This window comes from Candoia aspera, chromosome 15 (assembly GCF_035149785.1).
Source record: "Candoia aspera isolate rCanAsp1 chromosome 15, rCanAsp1.hap2, whole genome shotgun sequence".
In the NCBI taxonomy this organism is placed as follows: domain Eukaryota; kingdom Metazoa; phylum Chordata; class Lepidosauria; order Squamata; family Boidae; genus Candoia; species Candoia aspera.
The window spans coordinates 2,154,036-2,181,886 of NC_086167.1; the positions used below are offsets into that span (position 1 = coordinate 2,154,036).

Genomic DNA, 27,851 nt, shown 5'->3' on the forward strand with positions numbered 1-27,851 from the left:
GGGGGTAGGCAAGCTGGCTTTCTCACCTTGATTGCTTGGCCAAAGAAACCTTTGCCCAGCACCTCCCCATGGATCAGGTCACAGGGGCGGAAGATCTGCTGGGAACAGCTGGTTGAGGAGCGAAGTGATTCTGAACGACTGATATCGCGGCTCAGGATGAGCGGTTCCTTGGGGGAGCTGGGACCAGGGGACTTGGAAATGCTGTTGCTTCGCCTGGAATACAACACATTCAAAAGTTTATGTCTCTGACAGGACTCCAAGTACTATCTCCAACCTCCAGGCTCCCTTTCCAGTGAGGAAACAGGTAAAGCCTCAACCAGGCCAGCTCCCATCACCCTCAACTAATTCAAGAAGGTGAAGAATTGGCTCTGTGGAGAAGTAAGATGGATATTCATGAGCCAGACCAGGATCTAGGCTACCAAACAACCCCCCGCCTTTTAAACTTTTGCATGTAAGTTATTTTGCCCAAAGCCATTCCTAAACTGGCCACTACTCTACAGGAGGAATAGATCCAATTAATGACTTGATTACTAAATAGTTCTATCCTATCAGTCCAGAAAAAAATAGACTGGGGTGGGGAGGTCTTGCTCCTTAACAGCAATTTGCTTTAGGATTTTCGGTGTTGCCCTTGTAGGAGAGTGACATTAGCCTACGGCAGCCAAAAACCAGGAAGTCTGGTAGTACCTTTTCAGACTAACAGATCTTACGTTTGTCCTACAGAGAACCCGGAGGAGTACTGCTGGCAGATGGTGCCACTGGGAGAAAGGCACGCGATCGTGTGTGCACCTGGCCTTATCTGTGACTTTGCTGGGATCCGTGATGGGGCTGTGGGTGTAGACACCTGGATTTGTTGGAGGGCCTGGTTTTGGGTAGCTTTCTCCGGCAACGTTTGATGGAGTGTGATGGAGAGCCGTATGGCTCCTCCAGAGGGGTCTGCAGGGAGGGAGTCAAAAAAGTCAAGACACATGAAAAATGGGGCACGGCTTCGACTGCATGATTGTGGCTGCCCTCCTGACTATTTTGACTACTGGACTATTCTGTCCCTGAGAACACTTCTGGCTCCACCAATGGTCCGATTTAGCAGGGGAGGGCCAGGATCATTCCTGGCAATAAGTTGGGGTGTCTGAACTGGCTGGGTTCACAGGAGCAGCAGATCGAAGATGAATTCTGGTACTTCATCCCACATGTCCGCATGCTCTCCATTCACGGAAATTCTTCCAAAGGAGGTCAAGCTAACGCTCCTCTGCTTCCTACTTTCTTTGCGAGAGTCGGCCACTGATCCTGGCTCGGTGCTGCTGGTACGACAACTGCCTGGCTTCTCTTCCTGAGCCCAACAGCCATCCTTACTTGCTGCATTCTCTCCAGTTCCATTTATCTCAGACCTCAGTTTGTTTGTTTCTTTATCCAACTTACGAGACCACCCAACTCCACAGCCAGTTCTTCTGGTGCTCTCTGAAAGCTCATCCTACTTCCTCACTCTTCTTGCACCCTCTCCCAGTGCCGGGACACAGGACGGAATCTTCCTCTGTGCTCTCTCACTCGCCTTAACAAGGTTCATGGGGGTTGGCCAGTGGCACAAAAGTTGGGGCTTGGAGCACACCCCACTGCAGACTTTGGCCACCGCCTGCTCCCTGGCACAGCATCTTTGGAGAAAAAGGGGGACCAGGACAGCGAGGGCCCCTCGAGGCCATAGCATGGGGCAGGCAAGCCTTCTCCAACATTCCCTGCCCTTCCAGGAGAGGGAGAACACCGTGAAGGAAAGCAAGCAGGGAGTGCACGTGCCTGAGTGTCTGCTGGGGGTGGTGGAGCGAAGGGGAAGGCCAAGACAATTCTTTCAGCCCCAGAATTATGCTTGGGATTTCCAGAAAACCAAAAAGCAAGTCCAGATAAAACTAATCAGAAAGGAACTTCTGATTCAAGGACACAGGTTAATGTCTAGCTAGTAGTGCACTAAGATTATCCTGTATTTTCTATGTGCTAATTAAGATCGTTGTCTCTGTTGTTTACTGCAAATGAGTTCCTGGGTATGTCTGATGCCTCTTGGGATCTCTGAGCGGTAGATCCATCCCACCTTATTAAAAGTGGGGTTTATGATTCAAGCGGTGTAGGGACGCGGTGGCGCTGCGGGTTAAACCGCTGAGCTGTCGATCGGAAGGTCGGCGGTTCGAAACCGCGCGGCGGGGTGAGCTCCCGTTGCTCATCCCAGCTCCTGCACACCAAGCAGTTTGAAAACATGCAAATGTGAGTAGATTAATTGGTACCGCTTCGGCGGGAAGGTAACGGCGTTCCGAGTCGTCATGCTGGCCACATGACCCGGAAGTGTCTATGACAACGCCGGCTCCAAGGCTTAGAAACGGAGATGAGCACCGCCCCCTAGAGTCGGACACGACTGGACTTTACGTCAAGGGAAACCTTTACCTTTACCTATGATTCAAGCAGCATTTTTCAAAATTTCCTCTACCACCAATTGTTTTACATGTGACCACTTACAGGTAAAGGAATGGTTATATGTTTTTCTTTTCTTAATATTGATTTTAATTACACCTTGTGACTTTGATCTAACTCCCAAAATAGGGAGGGGGGATTTTCCAAGTCATAGTCCTCAAAGGACCAGGGGTGGTGCTAGAGAATTTATCTCATGTTTATCACCTGTTTTAATTCTATTTGCCAGTAAGGTGCCTAGGCTGTGGGATCCCTATCTATCTCACACATTAGGACCGCAGGGAGGGACACCAGGCAGAAGCATTCTTTGGAAGACAAATACTGGGGGCAGTAGCAAGGAGGTATTCCAAGGCAGGGCAGGAGGACAAAGGGGTGTAAATCCAGAGGGTTTCTGGGAGAGAAAGTTTGAGGCCTTCAGTCTTTCACCTTGTAGCTCAGCCACTACAGAGATGCTCTGGTCAAAGCTACTGGGTCAGGAAACTTGATTCAGAGGACAGTATCCAGCCTATGTCAATTATTTCTTACATTTCATGTATCACTGACTACCAGTCCCCAGGTAGCTTACAATAAAAGTGGAGAGCCATAGACCAAATCAACAGCAGGCTAAGTAGTGGTGGTGGTGCCACCGAACAGGAAAAGCACCTGCCTTGTAGAGAGTCATAGCTATGGCCTTGGAGAAACTATGCAGAGATGGTTTCAACCCATGCACAGCAACATGATTTAAGCCTGGGAAACAATATTAGGAAGGAACTCAGACTGGCTCCACCCTGACGTCCCGTGGTATAGGAGGGAGGGAAGAGAAAACACAGTCAGGCTTTCAAGATTCTGTTCCTAGAGCTCACGTCAATAAAGTGGAGCTCCAGTCAAACCTGTGGAGTCAGTTTCCTGGTCTGGCTACCTTAAAGGACTGTTATGGCCAGAGGGCCAGCAATTGCTTTGTGGTCCACCTTGCCAAGCTGGTGAGACCAGCTGGAGATTGGCAGGTGATTCTGCAGTCCCAGATATGTTACCTGAGGGAGCGACGGCGCAGCGTTCCTTCCAGATTCTCCTTGAGCTCCAGGGCAGAAATAGAGCAGGATGAGGACTTTTTATTGCACCCAGACAGCCGAGAGTCCAGACGCAACCGGTCCAAGCGCTGGGAGACTGGGTCGTGCTCAATTAACAGCTGAAGAGTTTGATTTGTCTTGTGAATCAGTTCCTTGACCTGAGAATGAAAGAGAAGAGTTCAGGGAATTGTGCCATGCCAGGAAAAGGGTTCCAAAGCAACGTACCCACGTTCTTCCTCCATCGAAGGGGAAAGGTGCTGCTCCTTGGGATGGGGCAGGGTTGGGTGAGGGAGGCGTCTCTTTGCCCACTCATTTTCTTAAGAAGCAATTGAGCTGAGTTCAATTAAGAATATGTCTTAGTTGTTTAAGCAGCTTGTCCTAATCAGGGCTCCTTTATTTATGTCACCTACAGCTAAGACGAAAACCAAAAGATGCAAGTCTTTCAACTGGCCCTCAGGAAGACAAGAACACGAAACACCTATTTTTGCTTTAAAATGCCACCGTAAGGAGAGAAGTTAAAGTCTTCTGAAGGATCAGACAAATCCCCCAAGACCCTTCAGCCAGCCTGCTCTTCTCTGTTCTTCTCCGTCAGCACCTCTTCACGTCTCCAGAGAAAGATCTCTCACAATTACTTAGAGGGGCCGAGAGGAGGTGCTCCAAAACTCAGCTTGCGCCCCAGGAGGCATTTGGGTCCCTCCTCAAGTCCCGAGACAGCAGGAAATAGGAAAAGGCGTGCAGGACGTACCTCTTCGGTTTGGAGTGTGCGCACTGGGTTTCCATTGATCTCCAAGATCTTGTCTCCGGAGTGAATGGCATTTTGGACATCAGGGCTTATGTGCGTTCGGTCGACTCTGAACCAAGAGAAAAACATTACATGAGATCAGAAGAACTGGCCTCCTCCCTGAGTCTCTGTGAGAGACCACATCGCAAAGGGGAAGAGAAAAACGTTCAAGCAATCCAAACCACCTCTGAAGGAAGGACACCACAGCAAGCATTTCCTCCTAGGAACAAGTAAGGCAGTCCTCGCTTAATGACCATTCATTCAGCGACCATTTGAAGTTACGATGGTGCTGAATGAATGGTGGTCACTCCTGGTCCTTGAAGTTACAGCCATTGCGGTGCCCCCAAGGTCACGTGATCAAACTTTGGGCACCTGGCAGCCCACCTGCACTTATGACTGCAGGGCGTGCTTCAGCTCCACCCACCCATCTCTCCCCTTTTGGCCGCCCTGCACTCCACCGCCTGCCCCCGCCACCCCCTGCCGCCCTTCGCCCTCCTCTTCCTTCCTTCACGTGGCCCTGTGAGGCCTCTGTGAGGCCCCCTCCTCACGAAGGCCTTGTGAAGGGCCTGCAGCTGCCTCGGCCAGCTGTGCCTCATCAGCAGCGGGAGGAAGAAGAGGGTGAAGGCCAGTGGGGGATGGCGGGGGCAGGCGGCGGCGGAGTGCAGGGCGGCCAAAAATGGGAGGAGAAATCCAGGATGCAACTTCTAAATTCCAAAATTGCCCCCCAAAACGAGACCAACCTTGTAGTTTAAATAATTAACCTTGCCTTCTGCATCCTTGGATGATATAGAAGAATATTTCTTAGCATACACGAAGGGCGCTATAACATGCTCCACCACACACCTCTTTCTTTCCTCTTTTGGAGTAACAGAATCACGGAGTTTAAAGTGGCCGCTGAGGCCAGCAAGTCCAATCCTTTGGTCAGCAGAGAAATTCCATTTCGCTCCTCACCAGAAATGATCTCTTCAGCCTACGCAGGGCACTCCCTACTTTCCTAAAGCCGTTGGTTTTGCGGTCAGGCCGCTCTTACCGTTAGGAAACTTTTCCGAATGGTCTGAACCTGCCTCTCTGTAGGTGAAGACCATGATTCGGTGTCCTTCACTCTGGAGTGATCAAGAAGAAGTCCTGACTCTTTTCTTACGACTTCCTTTCAAGTACTTGAGAAGTATTAGTATTCCACCATCTAGTCTTCCCAAGACTAAGCACCCCTGGTTCTTTGTAGGACTTCTTTGCAATCCTTTGGTCATCCTTGTTACCCTTTACTGAAACTGTTCTACTTTGAAGCCTTTTGCCAGAGGGTGTCTGAGTCTGGCATCACTTTTTCCAACTAAGAAACTTATTAAAAGGCAGAAGCTTTCACGCACTACAGCTCACTTCATCAGACGCACAGACTAAGGCGGAAACTGGATGAGGCCGAGGGAGGAAGGACAGGGAAGACTAGCTGATTACGCAGACGCAGGTTACATGTGAGACAGATTATAAGGGCCTTATCAATTAACCATGGTAATGTGTTGAAAATGCATTTTATTTCTTGGGATCCTTTCAGGAATCTTTTTAGAAGGATTCAGGAACAGAACCAGTAGAGCATGATGCCTCCAATTTTCAAGCTGCAGAGGAAGGCACCTTGGCCAATGGCATTAATGCCACTGAGGGATCCAGGAGGATCAAAGGAGACTCCTTCCTCAATGAAGATCATCACTCAAGATGACCAAAGCTATGTAGGCGTCAGAGCCATGCCGGAATCTCGAACGGAAATGCAAAGCCACACGGGGTGAGAATTTGGATCCCTAAATTCCCAGATTAGAACAAAGACCCATGCATTTCCTCGCTACAAGAGCTTCATACGCACTCTTTCACTTCGACAGTAGCAGCATAGGGTGAGCAGCCCCCTTCCACAGCCACAGTGAACCCCCTTTTGCCATCAGCGGCCGCAGGCATAGAGATGAGAGTCAGAGTGTACGGCAGCTGTTCACACAGCGACTCTGTCGACAGCCTTTCTATCATTGGTGTCAGCACAAACTGGTTATGACATTTGCCACTGAAAAAGGAGAGCAGAATTTTGCTGTTAGTTTAGACCGGGGGACTGAAGCGGCCATGTATGCTTTCCGTGCCCAGGTTGTCAGCTAGGAAGCAGCCCATCGCCTTGCCTTTCCCTACAGTGCTACGGGATGCAAAGACAAGGCCTATATTTGGACAGCTGTTGCTACCAACATTCACTCTTTGGCATTCCAACACTCCATTGGTTATCTCCCCATGCAGGACCAGGGAATGCACCAAGATCCCAAGGCCATAGATCCAAGGGGGAGCTTGGCTGACCAGTGGGAAAACATATGGCCTATGTTCCACTTCTGTTTCAAAGGAGTTCCAAGACCACATGAGGACAGTCATCAACCTTCTACCTTCCCCTTTAGTGAGCACTCAGAGATCTGGGTTGCACATCCAGCTCATGGCAGCTGGCCAATGAACCAACTACTGCCTCCTACAAATGGCACAGGTCTCTTGATTCCTGTTCCCAGACACTGTTCCTATACACTGGCAGGGCCTCTTCCACCCCAGCACATGGATACGAAAGATTGTCTGAAGAGAGGAAAAGCAGAACTGTCTCATGCAGCCTTCCCTTACTTGGTGCCCTGAAGATCCACTGATTCTACAATGCTTTGAATTCCCAGCCAGAATGGTGGGGACATGACTGCCCTCTTGAGTCCCCTTCCCTCCCTGGGGGAATGCAAAGGGTAAAAATACAAACCTCTCTCGCCATCCCACTTCTTCGGGGTGAGGACAGATGAGGGCCAAGAGCAGAGCAGAGGAACCTGCCCCGCCTCAGAGAGCCATCCGAACCCACAGCCAGCATTGCTGCTTCTCCTTACCAGTAAAGAGCCGAGTGCTGCACCAAGGCGTACGTGTCACCATCTTCGATGATCACTTTACATCTCATACACACAAAGCATTCTGGGTGGTACTTGTATTCCCCAGCCACCTGCCAAGAAAAGGGATGTGCATGATGGTAAAGAAGAAAAGTGAGGAAGGAACCCCACCACTGAATGAAATCCCAACAATGTTTTTGCCCTTTTCCTGAAAACAGACTCTGCAGCACTGTCAAGTCAGAATTTTATCACAATCTTGATGGGAGAGCCGTGCTCCAGGTGAGTGCACGGAGCAATTGGGGGACCCATGGTCCCTTTGGTTCACTGTGGCGGGGCTGGAATGCAGCTGGGAAGGAGAGGCCGGGCCAAGGTGGAGGGACAATCCCAATGTAGAGCAGGAAACAAGGAGCCAAATCACAGGGCGGCTGCTGCTGGCCAGGAAACAGAGGCAAGATCGACAAGCCAGGACAAGGGCCAGGTATAGATGATTCAGGGAAGGAAGATCTTGGGAACCGTCTGGGGGAATCACCTTGTGAGGCTCTGCTGGGTTTTAATCAGACTTCTCACTCACCAAATAACCTCATACAGACTGCTGGGATCTGGGAGGGAGGCTGTAAGCAAAGCTGATCTACAGGCCTGTCCTTGGCAGCATTTCTCGCTTGCCATGCTCTGCCTTCAGGACTGCCCCACAGGACAGCGGATGCGCTCTTCCCCTTCCCTCCCTTGTGAAGGGAGTAGGGACGCTGCCCTCTACTCGGGGCAAAGCAAAGCTAGAGAACCTGGGGGCCCAGAGACACCCCCCACACCCTCTCTTTCAGCTGCAAAAAGTGGTTGCACAGCTTCCAGCTACTGTGAAGAAAGAAATGATAAAACCAAGAGACTCAGCCCAATCAGAAAATGTAGGAAATCCCAGTTTTGCCCATAAAATCAATGAAAACCCCCATTTTCTCAAAAGGAAGGAAATAAAGCCCCAGTTCCTCAAAGGGATGGCCTTTCCCCTAAGTACAGAATCTGCAGGCTTTGTGTAGAGTGAGGAGGGGGCTTCCTCTGTGTGGCAGCCTACCCCTAAGCACCAGGCAAAGATCTCAACCAATGTTTCTCAACCTTGGCAGCTTGACTGGGGAATTCTGGGAGTTGAAGTCCACACACTGTCAAGCTGCCACGGTTGAGAAATGCTGATCTCAACCCACAAGGCAAACAAGGCCAGCGTGGGAGTAAAATATGAAAATATGAAAACATGAAAGCCGGCTGGATGACCTTGGGCCAGTCGCTCTCTCTCAGCCCAGCTCACCTCACAGGGTTGCTGTTGTGGGGAAAATAGAGGGAAGGAGTGTTAGGTATGTTCACTGCCTTGAGTTATTTATAAAAATAATAAAGGTGGGATAGAAAATGAATGAATGAATGAATAATATGGCTCCCCCTCTAGCCTGAGAGGGCCCTCTGGTGGCCACCACCAGGTTTCAGCACCAGCTGGTGTCATGCATGAATTTGGGCCCCAGAGTCCGCTGGGGTCACCAGGACTGAAATGGGCTGCAGTTTCTCACCACTATGAGACAGGAAATACATGAAAAGAATAGCAAAATCCATTAAATGGGATTAGCATCATTTAGAAATAAAAATACTCCCAGGCCCAGGAAAAAAACAAGAAACCATGCCCGCACCATGCAAGTGACCTTGCCTTGCCACACCCCCTGGCATTCTGCTCCCACCCATCCTGCTCCCCTGGCATCCTGCTCCCACCTTGCCTTGCCACACCCCCTGCCATCCTGCTCCCACCCAAGAGGAAGCTTGATCCCAGGACATTAAAAAGCCATTCTTCCAGCCCAAAGTGGGACCCTTACTGGCCCTTGTGGGAGGGGTTAAGGGATGAAATCAATGCCTCACTCCTTGACCCCCACACATACCTTTTCCCAGTCAGGCACCCAACCCTTGAAAGGGCCAAAATTTTGGAACAGTGACTCATAAAATAAAGCAATCTTTGGTTAAAAAGCCCAATGTTGAGAGGGTGGCCTACCTGTCTTAGCAATGCTGATATTTCCAGAAGACCCCTCCCCGCTTGCCGGAAGACCACGTTTACCACCCCTTCAAGGAGAGAAGCCCACCAATCCCATCCTCGTGGCTTCGAAAGGCAACCCCTCTCTACCGCAGGGGAGCTGGGGGCACTAGAGGGAGAGCCCAGGACAAGACCTCACCATGACGGGCCCCGTCATCAGCAGCGAGCAGCCGTGGCAAGACTCTCCAAACTTCCGCCAATAGTCCTTGGGGCAGTACAGCTTGGCATCCTTCTCGTAGTACCAGTTGGTGAGGAGGTCCTGGCACTCAGAACAGCTGGCAGGGAGAAGAAAGAGTGGTGGATGTTTTATTTGCTGACTACCTGGAGGGCACCGTTCAATAAGAAAACATAGAGAAACTACAGGGAAAACGGTGCAGAGACGGAAGAGCCAACGGCAGCACCGCCAGCAGCCGATAAAGAGCAACGTAGCAGTTCAGACCCGAAGTACTGAAGAGCAAGTGGACAGCGAGACAACCCTGCGACAGGTGGCCAGGGCCAGGCTGTACTGAGAGGACCGGCAGCTTTGCCACCCCTCTCCAGGTGACCGTGTCCACTCTCATGGCGGGACCCGACTGCCATCAAACAGAGCTGTAAACAGATCGAGAAGCCAGAATAACCGGGATCTCTCCAAGCTGCCAGCTGAAGCTTCCACTGGGGGGCAGGCCTGCGAACAGCTGGGGGGCAGGCCCCTTAAGACCCAGTGTGGAAGCTAGCTCAGGTGGGTGCAAGGGACAGAGCTCTGCCTCCCTCCGAGTCCCACGGCAGCTGTGACCCTGAACTGAGGCCGACAACAAGCCTGTCCAGCAGGGCGCCTGGACCAGGATGGGAGAAGACACACCATCTGGCTGCAAAGACTTTTTTTTAACAGCCAGCTGTTTTGGGGAGGGCCACTTCCATCTTGCCCTCCTGTCCCTCTTTTCGTTTTGTGGTACAGGTAGTCCTTGAGTTACGCCGGCAACTGGGACTGGAATTTCTGTCGCTAAGCAATGCAGTCATAAAGTGCAGTGTCACATGATCGCATCACTTAGTGATGGCAACCCCTGCAGACCCCACTGCTGTTGTTAAGAGAGGATCGTGGCTCATTAAATGAGCACCTCCTCGCAACTTCCTGCTGGCTTCCAACAACCACAGTGAGTGGGGAAGCCGGCAGGAAGTGGCAAGTTCCACGTGGGCAGCAGGCAGGTAAGTGGCTGCTGCCCGGTGGGGGATGGAGCGAGGGGGTGTGTGGATGGCTGGGGAGACACAGTGCAAGCCCAGCGGGGCTTGGGGTGGCTGCTGCCCGGTGGGAGAGGGGGAGTGAGTGACCACGGAGGCTCGCCACAACGTCAGCGGGGCTTGGGGAGGGTGTGCAAGGCTGGCTCTGCCTGCAAACACCTTTGGATCAGCAGTGGCAAATTAGATCCCCTTGTACCTATTTGAGAAGAAAATAATTAACTGTGCCAGAGAAGTGCCTTCAGCCTGGATCCACACGGTGCTGACAGTAGGGATAAAAAGGTAGATCTCCCTGCTTAGTACAGGATCCACTCCAGTATCTCCGGCAGATGATCATCTAGCCTGTTTTAAGATGGCAATTAATGACAGCTCACCACCATGTGGCACTTCATGTGTTCCACCGGTTGATGGCTTGTACAGTCAGGAAGTTTCTCTGATATCCAGCCTGAACCTCGCCTTTTTAGTTCCAACCCAATGGTTCTGGTCCTGCCCTCTGTAGTAATAGAGAATAAGTCCACTCCCTCTTTTATATAACATCCCTTCAAATATCTGAAGACTCTTCTATTGTATCTCCCCTCAGACTTCTCTTCTGTAGACTAAACCTGTCCAGCTCCTTTAACCATTCCTGGTTTCCAGAAACTTCACAATTCTGGTAACCTGTCTCTTAACTTGGTTCAATGTATAGAAAAAACCTTCAATAGTGGTCATTCAGTTGTCAGACCTTCTAGGATTTAGTGACAAGTCTAAGAAGAGGCCAATACCCCTTGGACCCAGTTACGTATTATCTGTGATGATGAAATTTTCAAGTTGGAGTGTGTTCTGAACTGACTAGACGATTGCTAAGCTCATGACACCTCTCTTTTAAACTGCTTCCTGGGATCAGGGGAAGGAGTAACTCTAACCCGGCGCTCTCCTAAAGAACCTCAAAACCCACTATCACATGTGGGCTGAAGAACAGCAAGGCTACTTCGTGCGTCCTTCACCTCTGACTCAAGTCTACCATTGTGTAATATTGGAGGGATGATGTTCCCTCAGCATCACTGCTTCCCTCCACCACAATTGCCACACACCCTTTGGAGCAGCAGCTGAAATGCTACAGTCAAGCTAGAATCTATTTTTGAAGGTATCTTGCCTTATTCCTGAGAAACCACAACAGAAGATAGACTACAAGAGGACACAGTTGTTATAATATATAGAAAAGAGAAGCAATTCCCCAAATGTGTATTTCTTTCCAACTTTTATGATTCTTCTATCTCTTCAGGTTCTTTCAGAGCAAAACTAAGACACCACTAGATTATTGTTCTGAAATGATACAGTACAGTCTGCTCCTCCAAAAGGAAATATATAGCTTCTACGGATGAACTGGAATATTCCAGCTGCATTTGGCAAATTTAAGGTCTCCAGCACTTGGTGCTGTCCATTCTTTTCTCCAGTTCTTCAAGGGTTCGGAGACTGCTAAAAAGATGACCTTGAGATGAGGCTGCAATGCTCATCAGAGCCAAGTTGTAGCCACAACAAAGCTCACTCACCTCCAACCATCTGTAATTGGCTACTGTGAATATTAAGATTAATCCTACGTACTAATCTGACCAGCAAAGTCAATGAGGGAAGCTGGATTTGCTTAATGACCCTGGCAAAAAAGGTCATAAAATTGGGTGCAACTTACTTAACAACCGCATTGCTTAGCAATGGAAGTTCTGGTCCCAGTTGTGGTTGTAAGTTGAGGACTACCTGTATTTCCATCTGCCCTGAACCAAGAATCATCTTCTGGAGGATGGACCATGATGAAAACAGCTTGGAGGCTGTGCTATATTAAAAGAGCCCCCTGAAGCAGCTGTGGTTACCCCTGAGCAGCAAGGAAAGAGACTGGAGAACTCTTAGCTATCACTGAGCAAGAAAATAACAAAGAACCCCCTCCCCCCACCCCCCGTGGAGATAAACTGCATTCTTGCAACGACTCTGAACACTTTGTGACAAACACCACTGGCGGCACCTGACCCTTGGCAAGATTTCAAAACTATCTATCCTCCCCAAAGGTTCACTGGCTTTGCAGCACAGACCCATTGCTCCATGGGAGGAAGCCCTTTGGCTTATAGCTGCAGACTCCTGAAACCTTCCCAAGCAGAAGACACGCTGCTGCTGGCGGGACCACGCTGTCTTCACCCACTTGGTATGCTTTTCCACAGAAAGCTCCACCCACCCAATCTGTTCATCATGCAGCTGAACATGAAATCTGATGCCTGTTGAAAATGTGTCATTCTGAAACTCTTTGCATTTGTTTTCGTCTCTCGCTGGTAACAGGGCTGGGATGGGGATCCAGATTTCATGGCAAACAGGGAGATGCGTCTGTAAAGTGAGTACCAAAGTATTTTATGCAGGAGTTCACTGGCACAGATTTCCATGCAGCATGTGTACCTACCAAGTGAGTTTTGGAACTCCCCCGGGAAAAAAACCATGATCCTGCCCCATGCTATTCAAAGGCCAGAAACAGTCCCCACCCACCTCTTTTTTCTGTTCTTCGTATGATCTATAGCAACATTCACTCAAGGGAACATCATATTGTTCAGGTCCTTCTTAAATTTACATGCAGCTTCCAGGGGTGCGTTTTGGAAATGGGCCCAGGTATCACCTTTTCCTTTCCCAATTTTTATTTATTTTAAAACAAGTTTCTATTGTTGCATAAAAGCCAGACAAAATCACCTCTATCTAGGAGGTGTCATGAACTGGTTCAAATCTCCTATGTGTTTTGCAATCTACATAGCACTGACAAAACAGCACATTAAGTTTTAAAGCCAGATTCTAAGTACTGTACGCCTAAAGAAAACCAGCGGATATTCTTTTGGTTGCCTATGTTGAAAGAGGCAGCCTGGTAGCTGACTGACAGCTTCTGACCATCAGTAGTTTCTTATAAGCTGATCTAGACCAGGGAAAGGCAATCTTTTGAGATGGGTGAGAACATGTAGAATTTTGAGAAGACAAGACATAGGCACCTTCGTTGAACAGCTGCCACGTTGGGAAGATCATTCACAAATATCTTGGTTACCACAAAGTCAACTAGCAAAACTGCTCACTGCCACCCCCCCTATCAAAAATGTTCTTCACCATCTCAGCTCACCTTTATCTTTTTTTCCCCAGATTGTTAGACATACTTCCAAAGAAAGAGTGCAGTTTCCCACCATTTTTACCTTCTAACAACCTGAGGCTCATGGGGAATATAAAGGGAGGGATTTGTGGACACTTTGGTACTCATAGGCACTACATAGCACCGACTGCTGATGTCTATCACCAGGCCAGGAATAATAGATGTTATCAGTGTTACATTCCAATAAAGTATGGAAATCATGTATAAAATTACAACTTCCTCTTCAGTAATAAATTATTAGTCTTATTTTCCACTTAGTGTCTGCCCTATGGACAGAAAATCCTACCACAGAGTGAAACAGACAAAGAAACAGAGTGAAACAGACAAATCATCCCTTTACCCAACTTCCAAGCTAGGAAGGAGGAAGACTGATTGAAGGCAGGGCTCCCAGGCTTGGGCATCCTTGGGTTCCCAAACTGTTGCTTCTCTTCACAAACAATGTCTACTAGGCAGACAACTTAAGGGAAAGAGGAGGACAGACGGCCAGGACTCACCAAAAGGGCTCCCTTGGAGTGACGTAAGCCGAGGCAGACAAGTAGCTTCCCATCTCCAGAGCACTGGCTAAACCAGCTTAGCAGCAAACCTGTCCAACTGCTTCTACTCAGCCGATATGGCCACAGCAAGGTGAGCTTAAGCTCCTGCCGTTTCAGGTGTTAGCACAAGAATGCCAGATTCCGGGCCAGCGGTTTCTTAGGGGACCTGCCCCAGCGCTCATGGTCTCCTTCCCTGGAACTGCCCAAGGGGCGACTCAACTAGGAACCTTGCAGGAGGACCATCGTACTTGTGCAGAGGCTGACCAAGGAAGTCAAGACTGACTGAGCCACCAAGTTTCCTCCCTTTGCAGTTCTCCCGCATGGGTGGAAGAGGCGGAGCTTTTTCCAGAAGAGAGGTGGATAGTTAAAATGATCAGCAGGAGATAATAACTGATCAGCAAAGGGTAGAATTGTAGCCACGGAAATCCTGGAGGGCATTAAGCACTTGCAAAAGAGGAAGCTGCCTCAAAGGTCAAAGACGCAAAATCAAGCTCACAGCCAAAGTTTGCTATTATGCCTATTCTCTGCAGCACAAATAGCAGCAAAGCAGCATTATTTTCTTTTTAATAATTAAAGTTTTTTAAAAAAATAATAAAAGACAATACAAACTAAACTCAGAAAGGAAAAGAAAAATAAAGAGAATAGAAAGTGCAAGAGAAAAGGAAAGAAGAGGAAAAAGTAAGAAAAAGAGAAAAGAAATATTTAAATAAGTGACTTCAATCGTCTTCACAACAATACAAACTTAGTAATTCTTCACCCCCTATAACAATTCTCCTCCCCATGCTGGCTGGGGAGTTCTGGGAGTTGAAGTCCACACATCTTAAAGTTGCCGAGGCTGAGAAACGCTGCCCTATAAGGTTACATGCAAGCATCTCTTCTTCCCATAACCCAACCCTTATCCATACACAAATCCATATACCATTAACATTTCAGCCCAGTTATCAGCAAAAAGTCCATAAGGGTTCCCAGAATTTTATAAAAACAGGTCCTAGTTTAACCTCGGTCAAACAAACCAACTTTGTACTCCTTTCTTTTGCTTCTAGCAAACTTGATCTTTAATTCATTTGGATGTTGTCAGAGGATTCGATCTCTCTTCCGTTTTTCTTTTTCCCATCTCAAAAGCTTCTTCAAGGCTTTAGCAAACCTCTTCTGTAAATCCAGTTAAGTAGCCATTTTCCAGGTCATTCTCTTGGCTTGTCATTTGTATTTCCACTTCAACTGTCACATTTAGCTTATAATCCACCATTTTTTAAAAATTTTCCAGTATTTCAACTATTTATTTATAGTCTGATATTTCTGCATCAGATGAAGTTTGTTTCAGCTCTTTATCCTGTAGATCTTCCAAGTTATTCTCTTCCACATCTGACATTTCTTCTTTAACACCTTTTGGACAGAGTCTATCCATAGCAGCAGACATCACTGCTGAGATTGTAGCTGCCAGTTTCTGTCCCTATTCTTCAAATATCTCCTGGAGTATTCAAATGTCACATGTCAAATGTCAGTATTCTGTCATTTTGTCTGTGCTGACCAAAGACAAAAGGCAAGCCTGTCTTTTTTTTTTCCTTTTATGCCTGGAATCTTTAGTCTCCTCTAGTGTCCAATTTCTGAAATCATAAAGTCTCAAATTTCTGTTATGATTTAAGATAGACTAAACAATTTAGTTCTTATGAAGGTGCTGTTTATTATTAACTAATATTATTATTTCCAAAATTTATAGCAGAAGTCCTAATATTCCAAATTCATTCCAAATTCATGTGGTCCCTTAATTTGTTCGTAACTTCCTTGGATTAAAGTCTTATTTAGCTTTTTGCCATTTATTTCAAATTCTTTACATTCTTAAGCTTATAGCTAATTTTTCTTTTATTCTGGAATGAAGATAAAGTCACCAGGTGGCTTTGCAAACTTCTTTTTTTGAAGATCTCTAATAGCCTTAAGATAGTTAAATAGGTAATTTCCAAAAGTGATTGGAAAGTGCGGTTAGCGAACCCAGTGTCCTTTAAAAGGCTCCACCGCAGTTGAGAGCGTGATGGCTTTCCTTTGTCTCCCAGCATTCAGACGCACAGGAAACCACTATCCTGCTGTCTCCTTATGAGGAGCAGCCATCTAGAGCACAACTGGGCAATCTCCTGTCCTCTCCTTATTCAGAGAGATTTCGTGGGACCGGTCTACTCGCCAATCCTTCAGTCGTGGCCATGACGTCATCTCCACTTGTTCAGAGACATGCTAGTTTGCCATTCCTCACCTGGAAGTCCCTCCAAAGCAGCATTGTTTTCATCCTGGCTGCCACTTTGCTGCTTCCCAAGAATATTCTGGAGTCTCTTAAGGTGGTCTGACAGAAGGCATGAAGTAACCTTTACCAGGACACTGTCAGACCCAGATTGTTAGATGTTTCAAGGATAAGATCCAGTATCTACCACAAACAGGATATCACAATGAATGCAGATCAGAGCCTGTGTGATCCAGTTTTGTGTTCTGACCAACTAGACCAGACACGGAAGAGGTGACAACGGATTTATTTATCACAAATTAATAAACAACTGCAATGGTTAATGTGGGTGAACTGGATTCAACTCAATAAAGCTGGAGACAAGGACTGACGCTGATGAAACCAGGCAAGGAATCAGACCCAGCTGACAGACGGAGTCAAGCAGTGGCAGAATGATCAGAGCAGCTGGACAGGAACTGGCCGGGACCACAGCGAGGCAAGACAAGGCAGGACTGAAATCGCCACAGCAGGAAATTCAGACTGAAGGACTGACTCACTCAATAGCAAGGCAAGGAGCAGAGACAACCAAATCAGTGACAGTCAGCAGTTCCGCAAGAGGCGAGGTTACTCTCATCAGCTGAGGAGAATAATCCAAGGACCAGGGACAGCACCGCAGCACAGCAGAAGGCAGGAGACAGGAGGCACCGCAGCTGAGGGCTTCAGAACGAGCGGTGGCCAGTGGCAAGATCAGAAAGCAGGAAGCACGGCAGAGAGAGGCTTCAGAGACAGTGGCGGCTCGGCGGCAAGTTCAGAGGCAGGAGAAGCGGCAGAGACAAGATCCTGAAGAGAAGAGTCGGCAGACACGGTAGGGAGATTGTCTGAGGCGATGAGGTCTGGAGATGCGGCTGGGAGGAGAGAACGGTGGTCACCCACAACCCGTTCTCGGTGCAGGCGCCTTTTAAGTGCTTGACTTTCCCGCCATTTGTGGCGGGGAGCCAATCACCTTTCAAGCTCTTGAGTTCTCTTCGCCGCCCTCCACTGTCAAGCGCTGATTGGCTGCTGAGTCTCTTCATCGGAGACTCCACCAATCAGCGGCTTTGAAGGCTCTCTGGTTTTCGCCCCCTCAACCGACTGTCATCCGGATCTCCTCCTCCGCACCGTCTTCGGAGTCCTCAGACGCCATCTTTACATATTGTTGGATTAGTTTGAATTACTATAGCCCTAGGATGTGGAGAAAATGCTTGGCGAAGTCCACCAACCAATGCAAGCTCACTTCCACTCTTCCTATCGAGGTTTAGAAATGCTTCTCCGGGAGAGACAGCAATTCCAGCTACTCCTCACTGACCTCCCCAAATATTTAGCAAGTGGTTGGTGGCACCCTTAGATGGCACTGGCTTTCCAGATGCAGTTTTTCTGAACATTGCTGTCCCAAGGGTGAAACCTCTGCCGGGAGGCAGACAGAGAAACATAATCTTGCTAGCTATCCTTGGGCTTCTCAGTAGCTTTTGACACTGAGGACCATCATACCCTTCTGGAAAGCCTGAGTAAGTTGGAGGAGGGGAATTACTTTTGGATGGTTCCAACACTACTTGAATGGTTAATTTCAGAAGGTGGCACTAGAAAGCTTCTTAACTCCTTGGCATTCATACTGTGAGTCCTCACATGATTCATTTTATCTTCATGCTAGGTACTTCCTGAGTACATGCCATCAACTTGATTTCTACCTTTCATCAAATGCACGTAAGGTGGCAGAAGAGTTTAAATTAGTCTCCCAAATGGGAAAGGATTGAATGAGAGCCAATAACCTCAAACTTAGCCCAAAGTATTTAGTAGACAGCTTATTTGACTAATAACTGATATTCCAACTATTCAATGGAAGGCTGCAGCCCCCCACCTCTTGAAAAACGAAGCACGTAATCTAGGAAGTGCCCATGATTGTCTTTGAGTTGGAGCATCTGTAGGAGTCTTGTGAATTTGAGAATCTTTTACAAGAATAAGTGGAAATACCAGCTACAACCCTCCTGGGACAATACCAGCTACAACCTTCCACGTGCTGGGAATTTCCTGTCCTGACCAGTTTCCAAAACCATTCCATAATGTTAGTTAGGTCAGAACAGGGCTTGCAGGCAGCTAACTGGGAACAGGAGAGCAGAGCATCATTCCAGGGCTCCTCCAACTGCCCTGAATCCTAGAAAATCTTTTCCAAGGTGATTCAAGGTGCTGGTTTGAATCTTCAAGGTTCTTCACAGCACGGAATCTTTCCCCTGCTTGCATTCACCCAAATTGGCTGAGAACTTTCTAGAGACCTCCCTAAGGGCCAAATGAGACACAGGAGCACATGGCTATTGGTAAGGGTCGTTTCAGTTCCATGGTGCCCCAACTGTGCAGTATCTTCCCCGGATAATCTCATTAGCACCTAGATTGCTTCATTTCTGGGCTAGACAAATAGACCTTTTTGTTTTGTTTTTTGTTCTGCAGGCTTCTGAATCTGCCTTAGCTTTAGGCTATTTTTATGCTTCAAGACTTTTCTATGGTGACTGCTTTTTAGTAAAGGTAAAGGTTTCCCTTGACATTAAGTCCAGTCGTGTCCGACTCTAGGGGGCGGTGCTCATCTCCGTTTCAAAGCCAAAGAGCCGGCGTTTGTCCGTAGACACTTCCGTGGTCATGTGGCCGGCATGACTACACGGAACGCTGTTACCTGCCCGCTGAAGCTACCTTCAGTACCTATTAATCTACTCACATTGGCATGTTTTCGAACTGCTTTTTACCGTTACTGAAATTCTACTTGTTTTATTTCTTGGTGTGAGCAACTCTGAGAACTTTACTATAGGAACAGGGTCTCAGTTGCTTTGAGATTCATGCCCCACATTTCCATTACCTCTGTTAATGTTAATCACAGGGACAACAATATTGGGAAATCTCCAAATATTTAATGTCTATTTGAATTTTATGTAAAAACTCATACATTTATCAGTCACATCTGTCATGCATCATGGACCAATCCCTCCAAGTGCTAAACAAATGCTGAGGGCAGCTATGGCCCCATTGATTCATCAGTCCAAACTCCCACATGGTCCAGTCACAGTGGCCAATCAGATGCCCTCCAGGAAGCCCCAAACACAAATACACAGCACTTCTCAACACAAGCCCCTCTACTGCTGCCTCTAATTCTGGAAGAAAAATATAGCCACCAGTGGCCATGCATAGTCTTATCCTCCAGAAATTAGCCTCACTTCTTTTTCAAGCCATCCATGGCCATGGGCATCACAACTTCTTCTAGTAATGGATTTCAGAGATTATCTGTGGGTACATGGATAAGGATCTGTTATTGTCTTGAACCTCCTGCTTTTCAGTTTAATTAGGCAATTGTTACATACAAAATTCAGTCCTGAGGAACTTAAATGTTGCATTTTCCCCCCTGGATCATGCCGACCTTGCCATTTCAGAAGAGAACTGGACGACTCCCATGAATGATCAGGCTGGCATAGTTTGAATGTTCTGCCAGAGGACCTGAGTTTTGCACATCCTCCCTGGACAACTGTTTGAGTCCTGCTCCTCTTTTTATTCCACGCCTGAAGAAGCTTCTCTGCTATACAGCACCAACACCACACATCACTCCTGCAACTGGTCTAAACTGGTGGGTTTAGACTTTTCTCTATATGCTGTCACTGAGAGCTTCCTCAAAAGACAGCATACTGTAGAACTGAGAAAAGTAAATAAAGAGGACCGACACTTGCCTCCAGATCAAGACAATAAATCACTCAGGGCAGGAGGGAGAGGAATAGGACTACGGCCTTCAGGTCCTCACAGCTGGGACCCAATCATTTTCTTTGTCCCTGGATGCAGGAAGGAATCTGACACACACATCACCTATCACCAACTGCAACATCCAGTCTATCTTTTCCATTTTGAGAAAGATTTTGAACTGCAAACCTTGTGGCTGAAACATCTGGTCAGATTTTTGGAATTTCCAGTTCTTCCCTGTCCCCAGTTTCGGCATCAGCGAATGATGAGGAATTCAAAAGCTGCGTGTTAAGGATTTATGGACCAACCCAACCATGAAAACGAGACGCTGACTGTTGATCCTTGACTTGGAAAGGAGATTTGCCATACCCCTTTCATGGGAGTAACAGATAAGCAGGGTGGGCCCCAGCGGCAAAAAATGACCACCCTTGCTTTAAAATACATATAAGCTTTCAAAGTGTACAAATTCATCATCCAGGCAAGCCACCCTTCCTTCCAGCAAGAACGCAAAGGCACATTTTGTCACATTTTGAAAGGAAACGGAAGTTCCAGCTCTGCCCAGAGTTCACAAGATGGCTTGGTCTGAAGTGCCACACAAGTATAAAAGGAATGTATGCGCTGGCAGAAACCGTCCAGTACTGGGGAGAGACAAAATAGACATGAAATGGTGTGTTGACCAACTGGGTGTTACATGCTGCTCCCTGGCTCAAGAGTTGCACCAAACTATTGTACTTTTGGTATTGATTCTGCTCTTTGGACTCCTGCCCAACACCCCTGATTTCATTGTGCAAGCTTGCTATGGGAACTGGTCTGGCTGAGCTCCTTGATGCCTTGCTGAGGAAAGACAAGACTGCTCTAAACAAGCTGGCAACATTTGGACCTCTTCTTAAGAAACCTACCCTGGATCCCTCAACGAGGGAAAATTATAAGGCAGTCTCCAACTTCCCTTGGTTAAGAATGATGATGGAGAAGGTGGTAGCAAATCAGCTTGAAGTATTTTGGAGGAAACAGATTATCTAGACTATTTTAAGCAAGCTGTAAAGTAGGCCTCAGGGCTGAAAAGGTCTTGGTCAGCCTGACAGAAGACCTTCACTACGGAACTGTCTGAGAGAGTGTGACTGTTGGGTTTTTCTGAATCTCTCCATGACTTTTGATACCATGGTATCTTCTAGATTTATCAACCGAGGGATTGAGAATTGAGGCACTGCACCACACTGGTTCCATTCCTATCCTTTGGATAGATCTCAAAGGATGCTTGGTGACACAGTTGCCACTCAAAATTTACATAAAGTCCCTCTGGGCTCCACTTCGTCATTGATATGAAACTGCTGAGTGAGATCATCTTGTTGTTATCAAGATGCTGATGACACTCTAACTTATTTCTCCATGTTACTGCCATCAAGTAATCTTAAATGCCTACAACAATGAGGCTGGGCAGTGCTTCAGACGCAAAAAGGTGTTTCAGTGTGTGTAGGGACACTCGAGTAGTACCTGTTGGAAACTACTTAACCTGTCTTTTCCTGAGATCGTGTAGCAGCTGCCCAGGACAGCCACACGATCTGAGAAAAAGATGGAACTGCTTTACAGAGTTGCTAGCAGGTGCCATTTGTGGGTCACTGCACCCTCTGAAGCACTTTTAGGAATCTGAAGTGCTGCATGCCGCAAGAGAGGTTGATGGGAGGTAGTAAGTTAGAACTGCATCCAAGCAAGGCGAAAGTGCCATGGTCATGTAAAGGCCATGGTCTGGGAGACAATGGACCGTCCTATTCCGGATGGTATTATACTGCCCTCAGAAAGCACAGATATACCAGCCATCACTCCTTTTCACCAGCTAAGACTATGACAATAGCTCTGCACATTTCCTGAAGACCCTCAAAGCAGCAGCACATCAACTGGGGATCTCCAGACTAAACTACTACAACATGCTCCACGTAAGGCAACCTTTGCACATGGTTCAGAAAATTCAGGCAGTTCAAAATGTGGCCAGACTGGTAACAAGGGCTACTTAGAGAAGCAGTATTATGCCTGTTTTGAAACAGCTGTACTTTCCATCCATGGGTTTTCAGACAATGTGCCCAGTCGGATTTCGGGTGTGGCACCAGCCGAGATGCCAGGGCAGGGGAGGAGGGGTGGGAGTTGTCATCAGAGAGTCTCTAGTGGCCTTCAGGGGCCCTGCTCCACAAGTAGCTGGTTGTGAGACCCTGTTTTTCAAGCTGGGATCCCGAGAACAGTTGGGGGTGTTGCTGCTGTACCAGCTTCCCTGCTGCGTAGCAACCTCCCTGCCTGAGCTGCTGGAGGCGGTCTCAGGGTTGGCGGTGGAGTTCCCCAGGCTTATGGTTCTGGGGGACTTCAACCTGCCATCCCTGGGGCGGGCCTCGGAGGCAGCTCGGGAGTTCATGTCCACCATGGCGGCCATGGGCCTGACTCAGATTATTCAGGACCCGACTCGAGACAGTGGCCTTACCCTGGATTTAGTTTTCTTGTCAGACCAGTGGCAATGTGATCTGAAGGGAGAGTTACATCTTTCCCCTTTGTCATGGTCAGATCATGCCCTGGTGACCTTGGGATTCTCATATGCCACCCCGCTCCGCAGGGAGGCAGGACCTATTCGATCGGTCTACCCCCGGTGACTGATGGACCCAGTGCGGTTTCAGAGGAAGCTGGGGGTTATACCCGGGGACCTGCTGCACGGTCCAGTGGAGGCCCTGGCTGCTGCCTGGAATAGGGAGGCAGCCGGGGCCCTGGATAGGATCGCGCCTGTGCGGCCTCTCTAGTCCCATCGAACCCAACAATCCCTGTGGTTCACGGAGGAGCTGAGGGTTCTGAAGAGGATTAAGAGACGCCTGGAGCGCCGCAGGAGAAAGACGAAGACTGGTGGTGACACTGCAGCTCCAGAGAATCCTGGAGGAAGCGGATTATCTAGACCCCTTTCAGACAGGTTTCAGGCCCGGATATGGGACAGAAACAGCATTGGTCGCACTTATGGATGATCTCTGGCGGGAGCGGGATGGAGGCAGTGCATCCATCCTTGATCTCCTTGACCTCTCAGCGGCTTTCAATACCATCGACCATGATATCCTTTTGGGGCAGCTCAGGAAGTTGGGGGTGGGTGGCGTAGTTTTACGCTGGTTCACCTCCTTCCTCCAGGGCCGGTCCCAGTTGGTGTTAATAGGGGAGGAGAGATTGGGCTCACGGCCCCTCCTTTGTGGGGTGCCGCAGGGATCAGTTCTCTCTTCTCTCCTTTTTAACATCTACATGAAACCACTGGGTGAGACCATCTGTCTCCATGGGATGAGGTATCATCAATATGCTGATGATACTCAACTATACATCTCCATCCCAGGGGAAGTAAGCAATGCAGTGACTGCCCTCTCCAGGTGCCTGGGGGCGGTTGGGGTCTGGATGGGGAACAACAGGCTTCAGCTGAACCCCAATAAGACAGAGTGGCTTTGAGTTAACGACTGCTCTGCTTCTAGGAATTTGCCATATTTAGTCTTGGATGGGGTTGCACTGCCCCAGACAGACCCGGTGCGTAATTTGGGGGTCCTCTTGGACTCACAACTCCTGCTCGAAGAGCAGGTGGCTGTTGTGGCCAGAAGGGCCTTTGCACAACTTCATGTTATTTATTTATTATTCACACTTCTATCACCGCCCATCTCCCCCTAAAAGGGTTATGCACAAGTTACACCCCTTCCTGGAGCGAAAGGCCCTTCAAATGGTCACTCATGCCCTGGTCATCTCCCATATAGGCTACTGTAATGCACTCTACATGGGGCTACCCTTGAAGAGTATCCAGAAGCTACAGCTGGTCCAAAATGCAGCTGCGCGGGCAATTTTGGGTGCTTCAAGATCAGCGCATATTACCCCATTGCTGCGCAAGCTGCACTGGGTGCCAGTTTGCTTCTGGGTCCAATTCAAGGTGTTGGTTATCACCTTTAAAGCCCTACATGGCATGGGTCCAGGCTACTTGAGGGACCGTCTCATCCCTGTTACATCAACCCATTCCACCCGGTCGTGCAGAGAGGGCATGCTATGGACCCCCTCTGCAAGAGAATTCCATCTGGCGGGGTCCAGGAGGCGGGCCTTCTCTGCAGCAGCTCCCGCCCTTTGGAACATCCTTCCCCTGGAAGTGAGGTTGGCCCCCTCTCTTCTGGACTTCAGGAAACGTCTGAAGACCTGGTTTTGTCACCATGCCTGGAATGGGGAGAGGAAGAGCCACTCTTGGGGCTGGTTGGTTCCCTAGTCCTGCTGAAGCCGGTCTTGTTCCCCTTTGGGTGGTATTAGATCTGCCATTACTTGGATCTCATTATGTTTTATATTTATTTATTGATATTGGTATTTATGGATTAATGGTATTATTTATGATTTTATTGAATTTTAAACTGTTTTATTGTGAAGTCCCCCTTATGAGGGAGATGGGCAGTGATAAAAATATGATTGATTGATAAATAAATAAATAAAATGTCAACTGCTGCTTATCATTGTAAAGCACTAAATAGCTTTTGCCCACGTTACCTAAAAGAACACTTTTATTTAAGGTGATCAAGATAACTTTCCCTGTATAACTCTTCTGCTTTTTATTTCTCTGTGCAAATTTAGTAACTGTATGTATTCAGCCTGTTATGCATATCTCACATTGTGTATGAGTAAATTTCCCTTTAGAGTTTATGATTTTGATTAAGAATTTGGAATCTCTTTATTGCAAGTTCTTCTCTAGCAGATGAGCACCATCATATGGTCTGTCCGGAACATTGTATTTTCTTTTGGAATTCCCTTTTAAAACTGCTGTATTTCCATGATCTGAACAGCTTTGTATTTATCTCCTCCAACACAGAATGTTGGCATTATAATACCACCTACATTAAAAAGAGTTCTTACTTTTTTAAAAAAATGTACCCTTTAAAAACCATCCTTAATACTACTGGGCCAGGAAATGGTGTTATGAATTTTATTTACTTCACTTCTTCATTTTTTTTTAATTTGTCAGAAAAACAACATTAGTACATTATCAATAGAAACATTATTTTTAAAGCCTAATTTTATCATCAAAGTATTTTCAAGGAAGGGGCACACACTAAGGGGAGGGTAAAGCTTTGCAGTCAAACCCTGCCCCCCCAAACTAGGCTTTTTTAAAAAAAATTAGGATCTACTAGTGAAAAACAGGGCTGGGAAGAGAATGTGACAGCCAGCTGATATGGGACACATCAGAAGGGCAAACTGGAGATTCCTCACTTATGCCATAAAGCAGGGTTCTGCTGCTCAAGCTATAGAGACAAAATAACAGCTATTTCCACTAATCAGCACACAGTATTGTTGTTTTAACTCATAAAAGGCTGTGTGGGGCTAGCATTGGCTAACGTTTAGATGGAAAACCATCAGGGTATCCCAAGACTGTAGGCCGGGAAATGAAAAATGCATCCTGGAAGAAAGCAATGGCAACCTATGGCAGTGTTGTTGCCAGTACAACACAGAGCCCATCGCCAAGTTTGTTGTTAAATTCCTTTGAGGAAAAAGGCAAGCTGGGGCTATCAGCCATGATTCTGGGTAGAGCAGGCAGCCTCCCCAACCTGCTATGCCAGGACTATGCAATTCCCACAACTCTTAGCCAACATGGCCTAGGGATTCTGGGCACGGGAGTCTCAACACCAGGTAGAGCAACCCCAGCTGAGCTCAAGATTGCTAGGGACTGCATTCTGGGGAAAGGTTCCCAGGATCCCTCTTGGTTAGTCTTTCAAGTCAAGAGCAAAATGCAAATCCATCTGAGATTCTGGCGCAAAATCTGGGGCTGCCCATCTGCGGAGTTGGGGTGCACCGGAAAGAGCCAAACTGGGATGAGTTTATGTCTAGGAAAGGATGCCTTTTTTCCATATCAGCCTTTCCTTCTCATATTCCATCCCATCCTCTTCTGAATGCCAACTTGCATTCTGTAAACAAAACTGCCACAAAACATTCATCCCCATGAATGCGCAGGGTGTGTGCAGCGGGAAGAGAAAACATTGCTTCATCAGTAAGGTGACAGGGGAAATTGCCTCTGCCTGACAACAATCCATGCACAGTAGCTAACTCTCAACCCTACATTCCTGTGTTCCCCTTCCTTTTTCACGGTGTTAAGCAATTCTGAATCATGGAAAACAAAGTGCCCAACCAAGCCAATCACTCTTAAGAAATTCCATTTGGACACTCCCTTAAAGTCAAACTAAGGATTCAGGATATTACTTTAAACAGGAAATGTCTCATCAAACCCAGGTCTGCTTCTGAATCAGGTTCTGGCAAGGAGTCAACTGAAGTTGTCCTTTCCAGCAGAAGATATTTAGCAGCAACGAAAGGAAAGACGACTTCATTGCTCAGCCAGGAATACAGCGGTCCTAATAAAATGCAGCCTAGAAGAGAGATTCACGTACTTGTACTAAGTACACTTCTCTTCATGTTCGAGCTACTGTTCTTCTCCCCGGTTAAGCTTCACCGACTTCCGACAGTAAGGAGAGTCATTTCAAGGGGACTGCCTGATCACAATTTTTTAAATAAAATGTTTCAATCAACCTTCCACAAAGTGGGCCCCCTCTGGGGATGTGGACTTGAAGTCCAGGATGGTCACGGCTGAGCATTTATTTACTGTATTTACAAACGTATTTACCAACACATCCAGAAGACATCCAGATCAAGGAAGGTAGGCTATGCTATGCTATTCTTTTTAAAGGCAACCTCCCTATTACAAAGGACCTTGGGTCTCTCCCAAGACTTCTGGGCACTGTAGTCCAATGACAGCACCAGGGAATGCCTTTTCCTGATAACCACCATCCCTGAGGTAACTGGCTCCCTTTTCCAAGCTGCACAACCAGTTGCTAGGACTGGCAGCCACTTGACCACTCCTGAGAATTCTAGGAGTCCACACATTTGGAGACGATCCAGCCTGGTGAGGGCTGGACCCTGAACTTGAATACAGTACTTCCTTTCCAAAAGCAATTAATGTAACGGAAAAGGGAAAATAGTGGGGTGCAATCATTTTAACACAATTTAGTGCAATGAAATACTTATTAGTTTGCAAAAGATGAGCTCTTATTAATCAAGCCTGGGAAAACTCATTAGGAGGAGTAAAATAGCAAGGGTGTCCTACGTCCTTTGCTATGTGGACAGGTACTGGTAAATCAGAGCAGTGGTCTGAGGGACAGAAGGCTTGAGAAGAAAGGAGCAGGACAAACCAGCAGACCACAGGCTCTGCCTTGTATCTACAGCCCTCGCCCGAGAGAGAGGCCACCAGGGCATGCGCTCTCATAAGTGACAGAAGGTGGGGGAAGATAAGCAGAGGGTAACCCACAGATCAGAAGGACAAATAACGGGGCATGACTGGCCACGGAGCATGTCCGTAACTGATTTACACCGCTCAAGAGAGAACCGTGCTTCTGAAGGGATGATGGTCGACCAGGCATCCCCACCCTCCCCAGGGCAAAGAGGAGCCTGTGCACCGGAATCATCTCCCGCAAACTTCTCTAAAAGCTGCATCCAACCACCACGGCCCTGCAGGGTGAAGGCAGGCTGAAGCTGCCACCCAGCAGAACTACCCAGCCCAGGCAGTGCTGAGTGCACAAAATGGGAATTTGGGGAAGGAGGAAACTTCTCCCCACCAAGGCTTTCATCCTGAACCTGTCTTATAAATGGCTTCTGGTCACAGAGGGATGGAAAACATCAACTAAAAATTGGGAATGGGAGGAAGCAGGGATTTATCCTGGGATCTAAAACTCATATCACATCTAACCCTTGGCAATCCTGACTAGGGCCAAGACTGGGTGCTCTCTGACACAGCCAAACGGATCCTCGCCACCTCACGGGG

The 27,851-nt window shown here is 47.7% G+C and overlaps 1 protein-coding gene across 4 annotated transcripts in view; it reads right to left on the bottom strand.

Annotated features, from left to right (window-relative positions):
* The window catches only part of LIMK2 (LIM domain kinase 2), a 55,754-nt gene that overhangs the window by 16,338 nt on the left and 11,565 nt on the right, over positions 1 to 27,851 (bottom strand). For 2 of the 4 annotated variants that reach the window (XM_063315488.1, XM_063315486.1), the window contains exons 3-8: positions 9,326 to 9,461; positions 7,137 to 7,246; positions 6,119 to 6,307; positions 4,234 to 4,339; positions 3,453 to 3,646; positions 27 to 213 (exon numbers count right to left, since the gene is read on the bottom strand). In XM_063315488.1, coding sequence (XP_063171558.1) covers positions 27 to 213; positions 3,453 to 3,646; positions 4,234 to 4,339; positions 6,119 to 6,307; positions 7,137 to 7,246; positions 9,326 to 9,461 — 922 coding nt within the window. Of the gene's footprint in view, positions 1 to 26; positions 214 to 3,452; positions 3,647 to 4,233; positions 4,340 to 6,118; positions 6,308 to 7,136; positions 7,247 to 9,325; positions 9,462 to 14,034; positions 14,147 to 15,090; positions 15,319 to 27,851 lie in introns of those variants that run through there. The other 2 variants (XM_063315487.1, XM_063315489.1) reach the window with 2 other exon arrangements.